Raw genomic sequence first — 11,458 nt, 5'->3', positions numbered from 1 at the left:
CGTTGGTGCTCCCCCCCACCCCACCCCGAGTTTACACTATCACCATCTGTGCGTTGCGAGGTACCTTCCCCATGCTCTGTACTTCCCCTGAAACGGGTTTCGGGTCTGAAGAGAGTGGGGGGGTTGTTTTTTTTTCCTTCGCAAAGAGGAAACTAGTCAAGGGGTCGGCAGTAGCTCAGGAGGTACAGCGGGTTGCTAGCTCGCTCCCCGGCTCCTCCTAGCTAGAGTGTCGAGATGTCCCTGAGCGAGACGCCTCACCCTAACTGCTCCCGATGAGCTGGCTGTCGCCTCGCATGGCTGACACCGCCCTCGGTGTGGGAATGTGTGCATGAATGGGTGAATGTGAGGCAATATTGTAAAGCGCTTGGGGGCAAAAGCGTTAAATGAATGCAGTACATTTACCATTCGAGTTATGTGCGGTTGGCAAAACAAGGAGGTTTATGAGCCCACACACCGTTATCACATAACGACAGTCACTCTCCAAGAATAAACACGCTACGTAAACTAACGCGTTTCAAAGGAAACTTGTGTAAGCGCTGATCCTCACCTTGTGCAGTGGTGGCCGCCTCCTTGAACCCCAGACAGACGTAGGGCGCCGCGTGTAATCCACTGACCCCTCCCTTGCAGCTGTTGGCGGGTTTGAAGCCGCCCGCGTCCTTGAGCTTCTCGGCGCCGGCGTTCTTCTCCAGCAGGTTCAGCGCCATGTAGCTGCTGAGGCCGCTGCGGTGGAAGCCGCCGCCGCCGCCGCCGCCGGACGCCGCCGCCGCGAACGTGGTGGGCGGGCCGGGCGGGCTGCCGCACTCCTCGTCGGACCCCTCGCTGCTCCGCGACGACACGTTCTCCACGGAGCTGTGCCGCCGGAGGGCGGCACCGGCGGCGCCCGCGGCGAAGGAGGGCGGGACGGGCGTGACGGTGGCCGTGGACGAGAAGGTCTCGGAGCTGTGGCGCCGCCGGCCCTGGGGGTGGGCCCGGATCACCTTGGCGGCGCGGTCCGGGTCCGGGGGGGGCGAGGCCCCCAGCAGGAAGGCCCCGAGGACCTCCGGGAGCCTCGGGTCTTCCATGGAGAGGCTCCGGTCCCCGACGCCGCTCGGGCCCCTGGGGGGTTATGGGTAAAAGTTAGCTTTGGCTTCTCGAAAAACCAAAAAACACACATACTATCGACGGGTGCTCAACAAAAGTAGTCAACAAAAGTGGTCGTAAACAAATAGTCAACAAACACTTTGTAGACAGAACAGCGTGTTGCTAACAGTTGTCAAGGCGATACAGCCGACTAGCTCCAAGGTGCACTCACGCTGCCGGGGTCGGACGGACGACCTGCAGAGGCGGGCCCGGGGGGCCAAAGGTCATCTCCGTGTACTCGCTCTTGGTCTCGGGGGCCCTCTGTCCCCCGTCCCGTCGGTAGGCCCCGCCCCCCTCTTGGAACGGACACATGGACGCCTCCGGGAGCTCGTCCGGCTGCGGCAGGCCGGCCTCCGCCGCCTCCCGGGGCGAGTGCGCCCCCGGATCCGGGTTCATGTAGCCCGACAGCGGGGTCCGCCGCGGGCCCCCCGCCGAGGCCCCGCCCCCGGCGGCCGCCGGCGAGGGCGGCGAGCACCGGCGGCCGCCAAAGTCGATGTTGATGTACTCCCCCGGGCTGCGCGGCTCGCCGGGCGCCGGGTGCTCGTTCATGCTGGGCAGCGTCCTCACAGCGTCCAGCGCCAGCCGGTTGGGCCGACCCGGCCGCGGCCGGAACGCCAGGCCGCCCTCAGGGCGACCCTGGCGTGCCGGAGAGGGCGCCGCCGCCGCCGCCAAGTGTGCCGGCGAGCCCGGGGCCGGCTGCATCACGGAGTAGTAGTCGGCCTCCCCGCCCTGCGGCCGCTGGCTCTGGGGGCTCATCAGAACGTACTGGCCGCCGCCGCCGGGGGCGTCGCCTTCCTTGGCCCGGGGGGTCTGCGCCCGGGCGGGCTGTGGCCCCCTGCCCGTCGCCGCGGCTCCCGGCAGGGGGCCCAGGCAGTAGTAGTCGGGCGGCGTCTGCAGGGGGGGCGGGTTGCCCGGCGACATGTTCATGTACTCCCCGCCGAGCGGGGCCTGGGCGCGGCCGTCGGGGCTGTCCACGGAGCCGCGCCACATCCTCATGTAGCCGCAGTCCTCCGACGAACCACCGCCGCCGCCGCCGCCGCCGCCACCCGGCGACCCCGCCTTGCGGCCGCCGTCGTGCATCCGGGGGTTGACGATCAGCTTGGGCGCCGACACGCACATTGGGCTCATGGGCATGTAGTCATCCGTCTTGCCGTCTGCCCTCGCCGCCACCGCCGCGCCCGGCGTCATGGGCACGTAGCCGCCGTCCTCCTCCTGGCGGTGGTGGTTGTTGTTGTTGCCGCGGTGACCGTCGTCGAGGCTGCGCGGCGTCGGGGACGACGACGACGACGACGACGGCGGCGAGGGCGCCGCGCCGATCACCACGGCGCCGTAGTCCTCCGGGTACGCCACTTTGGGCGAGGCCGAGAGCTGCGCCGCCGCCGCCGTGCGCATCAGCGTGTACTCGTCCAGCGAGGCCGAGGAGAGCGCCGGCGCCACCGGCCGGTGCTGCCGTGGCATGGTCAGGGAGTACGTGCGCTTCCGGTACGCCTTGTCGTCGTCGGTGTCGGCCCCTCCCCGGCTGCGGGGGCCCCCACCCTCCATCATCATGTACCCGCAGAGGGGCTCGCCGGGGTCCCGGGACGGCGGCGTGCTGCACAGGGAGTCGGGCGTGTCGCTGCGGGTCAGCGGCAGGAAGCGGGGGTCTCCGGGGCTGCAGCCGAACTCCTCCCCCAGGATGAAGCCCGTGTCGCTCAGGGAGCCCGAGATGGAGGCACTGCAGCTGAAGGGGCGGCGGGCCTTGAGGTCGGGGGTGGAGGCGTTGTTGGCGGGCGCGCCCCTGCACGGGGACATGCTGATGGGGCTGGACCCCGCCAGAGGGGAGTGCGAGACGGGCATGGAGCGGCTGTGGTGCAGGTTGGAGTCCAGCATCCGGCACGTCCGTCCGCTGCTCAGGGTCGCCGAGCGGATCAAGTGGGAGGGACCGAAGTGGGGGCTGGTGGGGCTCTCGCTCAGAGAGATGGACATGGACACCGGGCGGGCCATGCCACCGTCACCCTCGCTGGCCGTTCGGATCCGACAGGACGTGAACTTGCGACCCGGGGACGTGGCGGCGACGCTGTCGGTCCTGGATCTCCGCACGAGACCAGTTTGGCTCGGGGGGAGGTTGTTGAGGTTGCGTCGCGTGGGGACGGAGATGGGGTTGGTGCTGGCGGACTGGCTTTTACTGCGCGGTCGGAATTCCGACAGCTCTTTCATCGCCTTCATCGCCTCCAGGATGGTCTCGTGGATGTTCTGCGCCACCACAGAGTCCTCCGCCTGCATCCAGAACTCCCCGGGCCCCGTGACGGCGGAACGGCCCACTTCGATGAAGAAGAAAGTATCCGAGTGGCCGCATCGTCGAATATTCATGAGCTGTAAGCTGACAGCCGCCACGTCAGAGTTTATTTTCACGAAGCTGATCGTGCGACTGGACAAACACAGTCGGTACACTCCGGTCAGATTCTTGATCTGACCCAGTCCTTTAGATTTCAAATTGACCTGCCATACCTCCCTATACACGGAGGTGGCGGGCGTGACGAGCCCGTAGTTCGCCTCCTCGAAGCCCACCAATGACGACGTGGACGCCGGGCTGTCGAACATCTTGCCCTCGGTGATGAGCTCCGACAGGACCCCGTACCAGCACTCCTGCTCCTTCTCGTTCTCGGCCGCCACGGCGAAGTACTCGTCCTTGGTGTACAGGGCGATGAGGTGCTTGTGTTTGGCGTCCGCCCGCTTGTTGACGCACAGGCAAGAGTCTAAAGTTATGATCCGTTTCGCGGCGGACTTGTTCTTCCATTTCTTCTCGCTCTCGTAGTACTCGAGTCTCGCGGGAGAGCAGTCGCCGTGCTCCCGCAGAACGAAGAACCGTCGGTGGCCGTGCTTCTGCTTGCGAAGGTATCCGCACTTTTTGACGTTGTTCGTAAACAGGTGTCCACCCGTCGCGGGAGGACTTGCCATTTTTTTTTTGTTGTTGTTGTCCAACGTTTACCTTTTACCAGGCGCAAAACTTATTACACTATCTTCTTAAAAAAAGAGATCCAAAAACACGAAATAAACCGCATGAAACAAACTATATTCGGGATGCGCGTCGTTCCGGTCCGCAGCGATGGATGAACATGACGGCTCACTGCGAGTGTTTGAGGAAAACAACATGTGACGTTGCTACACTCAGCCTCGGCTGGCTCTAAAAAAAGAAGTAGAAAAAAAACACAGTCATTAAAGGCGTTGCAGCCTGGGAGAGCCTTCCCTGCCAATCTCGAAGCTCGCCCTCAACTCATTGTGCTCATTGGCCATAGAGAGGTGAGCGACGGGGAGGGACGGCCTATCGCGGCGCGGGAGGACCCGACCATCGACCCAGTCTCGCGTTGACACCACTTGTCAAATATGTTATTGTATTTAAATTCAATTTGAAGGTAAAACCTGCGGCAGAGAAGAACTGCTTATCATCACGCGGGTTACTGTAAACAGTAATGAATTCGACTCCCATATTTTCCACAGTGTCCTGGCGACGAATGCATGAATCTGCAAAGTCAACAACAATGAATTCAAATGTATATACGTTGAGAAGATTTCATTGGTTTAAATAACATATTCGACCCATTGTAAAAAAGAAAGAAATCAGGCTACGTTTCAACGGCAATAACAACTAAACAACCCTCGTCCCTTACTTATTACATAACCTGCGTGTCGACCTATTTTTATATGCGTGGGGGATTCCTATCTTTCTGCTCGTATCTGCATGTTTTAATCTCGACTTTATAGACATACGTGGTCTCCCTTTTCAATTTCTGCTACGTTGTCTTGGTTTAAGAGCGATGCAGGTTCAAATTCAAACAGAGGAGAAGGGGGGGGGGGGGGGGGGGGGGGGGCAGCCTTCCTGCTTAGGTTGCACGCGGGCTCGATTTACATAATCCCATTTTGAATGAAACACATGCACACAAACACACGCGCGCGCACACACACGCACACACACCACACAAAATACACACGTAACCACGCTCACAGCCCCCCTGAGAAAAACATCGAAGTACGTCAGCAGCGTGAAGGCACAGCGCGTGCACGAGCAGCAAAACAGCAACGGGTTCGCACTGCGCTACCTCTCGGGTGCCCCCCACTCGGTTGCACAACACCAAGCCTTATGTCACATCGATGGAAAGACGTGGCAGGGCTAAATTAAACTCACGAAGAAGACGAAAACAAATGAACCCGATGCGTGTAGATTATCTTTGCAGTAACGGCAGCAGCATTATAGGCGGCCGGGGGAACGATAGTGACATCTGTTGGTCAGTTCATCTGGGTAATCACGTCGAGTTGATCGTTCAATGCCCTCACTGATCCAATTGATGAGTGATCTATCTGGCTGATGTTTGTCGTCGCACCGTGTGAGCCGATAGCGCGGTTCATTAGGGTCCTACGTGCGGGGTCAGAATAAGCGACCACTAAACATGTTGATTGGAAATGATCTTCAGAGAAACATCGAGTTCCACCACCTCTGTGAATTGAATTTGTGTTTGTTTGTTTATTTTTTTAAATTTCTATTAAATTGTTTTATGGTTGGATTTGGATAAAAGTGCCTGCTAAAAGCTAAACGGAACCGTCTTCTATATTTTCTTGAAGAGTATGTATATCTTCTACCATTTTCCTTTACCCATTTTGGTGGTAATTCTTAGCAATGTATTATTTGTATTGTGTATATTCTATTCTGTATTGTACTTTTGAATTTGGTAGTTTTTATATTCGCAACATAGCCCTACCAGAAAAAAAATGCCTTGTATGTGGAAAATGTATACGATGACAATAATACTATTTTACATGAAGCACCTTTACATTTGTACTTTTTATACTTTCAAACGTACCAAAAACAATAACTTGTATGTGAAGACTTACATGATGGCAATAATACTATATCATACTAAGCTGACACTTCTACCGCAAGTCGACAATAACACAATAACAGATTTGAATAGAAAGCTAAATGCTCAGCCTCTTCAGCTTTTGTGTGTGTGTGTGTGTGTGTGTGTGTGTGTGTGTGTGTGTGTGTGTGTGTGTGTGTGTGTGTGTGTGTGTGTGTGTGTGTGTGTGTGCGTGCGTGTGTGTGTTGCGTGAAGCTGTTTTTTTCATAGTTTGGCTGTTTTGCCACGAGTGTTAATTTGCCGCAGATAAGATCAAATAGAGACTGATAAGCATGTGTTTTCACAAGCATAAGCTGCTTCCCTTTAATCTGAATCATCTGCGAAAACAAAGGCCCCCAACACCTCTAGTGTGGCGGATTAGGGTTCATATCCATCAGGGGGGAGCCTAGGACCCTGGCAAACACCAGGGCCCTGAAACACAAAAGCCTGTGTTGAGGGTTGTTATTGTTTGGGTTTAGCTGAAATTGTTACAGAAGAGACATTTACTTTGAAAAACTCAGACAAACTAGAGTAGTGTTTACTGTCAACGGATCAGATTTGAGCTGAAGTTCCAGTCTGCTACTGCAGTTTTGGCCCCAGATTTTATTGCCATGGTTACTGATGGAAGTTTGGATCTGAGCCATCAAGGATCAGAAAGCAAGATGATGACTCAAGTTTATTACATGTTTGAATAACACCTATTCCAACAACACGAGAGGCTTCTGGTCTGTAGTTACGCAACAGTTGTGTAACATAACACTTTTACAACACGGGTCTGTTTTGGAGGAAGATGAGATTAAGGGGAAGTAAAAGATTGCATTTTGGGTTGTTTTGCTAAAATGCTTTGCGAGAGAAAGAATCACACACTAGCTTATTTCTTTTTTGAAATAGATGTTATTACTTTGAAATCTCTAGTGCACTTTTAATATTGCACACATTTGAATGAAACAGAGCTAAATCATGAAAAATCATTGTCTCTGAGTTGGGCTGAGGAAGATATGTTCATCCGCACCAAAGGTGGGCTTGAATTGTGTTCATTTGACCTCCCTTTGCCACACATGCCCAGAATGTACTACTTGGAACTGATAACGATGCTGTTGTTTTGTGTCTGGGATGATAACGTACAGTAAGACGTGGCACGTTAAAAGGAGTGTAGAGAAAGTGTGTGTGTGTGTGTGTGTGTGTGTGTGCGTGTGTGTGTGTGTGTGTGTGTGTGTGTGTGTGTGTGTGTGTGAGTGGTTATGCAAGTGCATGTGTGAGAGAGCAAGTGTCTCAATGGTTCGCAAAGCAACACACAGCTAGCGAGCTGTCACCAAACGATCACACACGCTACGTAGCGTTATCTTAGAACGTAGCAAACATCCCTATATTTCAGGTGACACTTTCACGCATTAACAGTGGAGACTGTGTGAGGCGTAGCGGCACCAGGCCCCTTCATCCACACAGGGCTAATCTGCTTTTCCCTCTAACGGTAAACAAAGTAGATTCGGTGACACAGGTTAGCTGAGGTCATGCCCTGCCGGTCAATTTACTGACACGGGAACACATGACAAGCCTGAGGTTACGGCCTGCCTTCAAGCCTAAACAACAGAACAGGTGGCAGGTATAGTTTGTCCAAAGCGACCCATATGAATGCTTTAGTCCCCTATCATATGGTTCATATGGGTTGTTTACTATGTTCATATGGGTCGTTTTGAACAACCTATGCCAACGATCTGTTCTGTTGTTTAGGTTGGAGATCAAGTTGGTAGTTACAAAGGAGTAAACGTAGCGATGTTTGGCTTGCATTGTGTTTGTTAGACTTAGAGAACCAAAGAGTTTGCAGAGGGGTCAGCTGTACGAGATGTCTCTGTAGGGCCGGGGTTTTCCAGCGATGGGTTTTGACCCAAAAGGGGGCCGTGGCAGTAGGGTGATCAGGGCACACTATGCTCATTGGCTCACGTTCCAATATAACGACAGTGTTTCACTCATTTAATGGCATGAAATATTTGGTGAGTCCAGCCTAGCCAAACCTCCACAGGGGGGTCACAACATGAAAAAGCATGGTAACACCTGATATACAGTGACGTCTTACTGTGTGATGTCACGGTTAATGACATCACACAGTAGGATGCCATTAAGGAGAAGGTAGGGGTAAGACATCTTGCTAATGGATACCTACAGGTTAACAGGAGCCAGCGGGTAATGAACAGAGAACCTTTCGACTGGGAGTCAAACAGTGCGGTATCCTAAGGGGTGTGTCACTCATTTGATCTAGTGTTCTCATCAGTTAAATCAATGTCGTTACTTTATCCTGTCACTGTTAGCATGGGACCATTCCAGTGTAATCAAGGGTGTCAGTGAAACCTGGAACTAAATATTTTGCTCCCCCCAAAAAGACAGAAGAAATAAGGAAGACACGTTGGAAAATGTGATCCTTGTTGACCCTAACTGGGGTCTAGGGTGTTTTCACATTCAGATATGTAAGGAATGCCAGTGATTAAAAGCTTGGCCAGAAATACTTCAGCAGCCTTAGATACGAACAGGGCGCAAAGCTGTTATGTTGGCCGACAAAGTATGTTGAAAATATGTACGATTGTCATGATGGAAAACAAAATTCAGAGTAAAATGTATGTATGCAAATATATACATCCTGTAGTCTATTATTTACCAGAGCATATGGTGCACACACTGCACCTATATGCAAATGTTGTGTTGCTAAGCTATTTGCTCCCTACAAATAAGTATGGTTGTATATACCCAATAGCTGTACATCCAAAATAGAACAGCTCTGATTGATGGAAATGTACATATTCCACAACTTTGAATACGGTCACGTGAAGCTTAGTTGACTATAGTTGGTCTCTTTCTGGTACATTTCACTTGATAGCTTAATTCAAGGCATGTTTCACTTTTGACTGTATCAACTCAATTCTGCCAAATACTGTTCTTTTCTGTTGTGCCATACCCACTTTGAGGCCTGGAAATTGAAAATCCTTTCTCCGTCACATCTGGTAATAGCTACTGGCTAGAAATATATGACGACTGTCCGTTTTGTCTACCCACAAAAAACTAAAATTGTAGTGTTTCCCCTCAATTTGATCATGCCCTTGAAGTAAAAACCCAACTGCTAAGGTGTTGTTTTGTGTCAAGTCATTTTTTAACGGTGAACCTAAAGCTTGTGAGTTTGAGGGAAGTTTGGGGAACAACTTGTAGTGGCTAGATAAACCCAAGCAGGTTAAACCCAAAACCACTCCTTACACTTAGTTCTTGGCCTTTAGCGCTTTGCAGTTAACCTGTTTACTGCAAAGCAAGTGGTGTGTGATCGCGGCTCCCTCTCTACTGCCTCTGGTGTCGGCTCTAGCCAGATCTAGATGAAAGGTCACACACGGCCATGCATCGGCCAGGGGGAGGCCATGCATATGCCGCCCGCCCGCACTCCTCCCCCCAGGGTCCCAGCAGAGGATTAGTGGGTAGTGGGTATTATGCACTTCAGGAAGGGATATGGTCTCTGTACGGACTTAGCCCCCTTTACTATCACCACACATTGACTCACCTTTGGACCGGGTCCCACCTGCGTCATAGTACGTTTTTCGGAACTGACGGCGTCATGGGATTTTTTTTTCCCCTCCCGCAAATCCAATTTATTCAGAGAGAAAACTAATCCCCGGTTTACTGAGCCTCAAGCAGATCCGATGCATGAAACAATAAAAAAATATATATTGTATTTGTGGTTCAATAATAATTATAACAATTGGATCAAAGTGACATTGTGCAGGTTGAAATTAAATAAGCAGCTACCTATTATGCAGTCCCTAGAGTTGCATATTCCATAATGTGGCATAGTTATGAAACAGATTTTTTTATTTTTTTTTGGTTGAACCCTTAGTCCCGCCCACTCACACTTGCAGACCCAATAAAACAAATGTTCATGTTTTACACTTAATGTAAAAGAATAATCCCCAAATTGACTTCAGAGTTCAATTTGTCTGGTGGCTCCTGCTAATCCTGTCATGTGTTTGCTGGTTCCTCACTGACTTGGAGGCACGTGACTAGAGACACCAGGGCGCTGGACACCAAGCAGTCTTCAAGCTCACATGACAACAAGAAGTCAATGGGTGCGGAAGTCTGGACATTGGTCCATAGTGAAAAGTGCTCCCTCACAGCTAAAGAAGTGTTGAAACGAGGTCCTCAGCCCATCACTTCCCTGTGGCTGTACTCCATGCACAAACAACGTGGGATCAGCACATCCTCCTCATGCTATTAATGTGTGGACTTTCAAATGAAGAATTATCTTTATGGCTGTTAACCATTATTATGGCTTGTATTTGCATGGTGTTGGTGTGTGTGTATGTGTGTGGTATTTTGTGTGAGTGAGTGAGTGAGTGAGTGAGTGAGTGAGTGAGTGAGTGAGTGAGTGAGTGAGTGAGTGAGTGAGTGAGTGGGTGGGTGGGTGAGTGAGTGAGTGAGTGAGTGAGTGAGTGAGTGAGTGAGTGAGTGAGTGAGTGAGTGAGTGAGTGAGTGAGTGAGTGAGTGAGTGAGTGGGTGGGTGGGTGGGTGGGTGGGTGGGTGAGTGTGTTTGTGTTTGGCCATGTGTATAGTTGTTTTCATTATGCTAAGCAAAAAATCAGCAGGTTTAACAGAAGCTTTCTAACTATTGGAAGAAGCATAATATTTAAATGTTAAAAATAATATTTAATGTTTAAAATACAGTGTATTCAAAATTTGAATCAAACTCTTAGTTATCGATGTTAAACAATATATGACTCTTTTATAAAACTGGTCAACATGTTGTATGCTGAGTGTAACATGTCTAAACTGTGTCAGCTAACCATTTCAATTAACTACTTCCGAGATAACAACGCCCCACTCATTTGTACATCATACCAAGATAGAAATTATAAAATAAAAGTCCACTGTAATAAATGAAAGTAGTCCTTTTAAAAACGACCTTTTAAAAATAAATAAAAATAATATTTATTGCCTAATTTATTGATCTCTGTACTTCTTTCATAGACATATTTATTTATTTAATATTGACTCAAGGGAATTTCATAGTAAAGTTCCTTCCGATTTAGAATGGACCGTCAGATGCGGAGCAATACTGGCCTCGAGTGGTGACAATAATGCACCACAAGGTGCTTCACCAGTTAGTGGACGAAACCTAACCTTACCTAACGTCAATAATGTGTGTATACGTAACTATATTATTTGTATAATAAATAACTATATTATTTATAAATCTTAGCCAATAAACTTATTTTTTAAACTATCCCAACCCGAGTGACAATTCAGGCATTCGTTTATATATGCATATTATATATGTATAACTGAATAGAGAAACTGTTCATTGTTTGCTCACCTTGAAAGTGTAAACGTGCAAACTTACCAGTACTAACCACGGACTTGATAGGACTGGTAGCGCACAAGGAGTTAATGGTTACGATCTATCATAACCAACCTTATGTTATTATAATAACCCCATTAAA

At 50.8% G+C, this 11,458-nt stretch overlaps 2 protein-coding genes across 3 annotated transcripts in view; one reads left to right on the top strand and one right to left on the bottom strand.

Annotated features, from left to right (window-relative positions):
- LOC115542271 (insulin receptor substrate 2) overlaps positions 1-4,300 on the bottom strand; it is a 25,274-nt gene extending 20,974 nt beyond the window's left edge. For both annotated transcript variants that reach the window (XR_003976496.1, XM_030354506.1), the window contains exons 1-2: positions 1,292-4,300; positions 548-1,095 (exon numbers count right to left, since the gene is read on the bottom strand). Coding sequence is in view for 1 of the 2 variants with exons in the window: in XM_030354506.1 (XP_030210366.1) it covers positions 548-1,095; positions 1,292-4,056 (3,313 nt within the window). In the remaining variant the exon portion in view is untranslated. The remainder of the gene's footprint in view (positions 1-547; positions 1,096-1,291) is intronic.
- LOC115542259 (uncharacterized) overlaps positions 1-11,458 on the top strand; it is a 578,272-nt gene that overhangs the window by 269,384 nt on the left and 297,430 nt on the right. The gene's annotated exons all lie outside the window — the stretch shown is intronic.

The sequence above is a fragment of the Gadus morhua genome, chromosome 4 (genome assembly GCF_902167405.1).
Source record: "Gadus morhua chromosome 4, gadMor3.0, whole genome shotgun sequence".
In the NCBI taxonomy this organism is placed as follows: Eukaryota; Metazoa; Chordata; class Actinopteri; order Gadiformes; family Gadidae; genus Gadus; species Gadus morhua.
The sequence above is the reverse complement of the archived record's forward strand: the minus strand, read 5'-3'. Positions and strand labels throughout refer to the sequence as shown.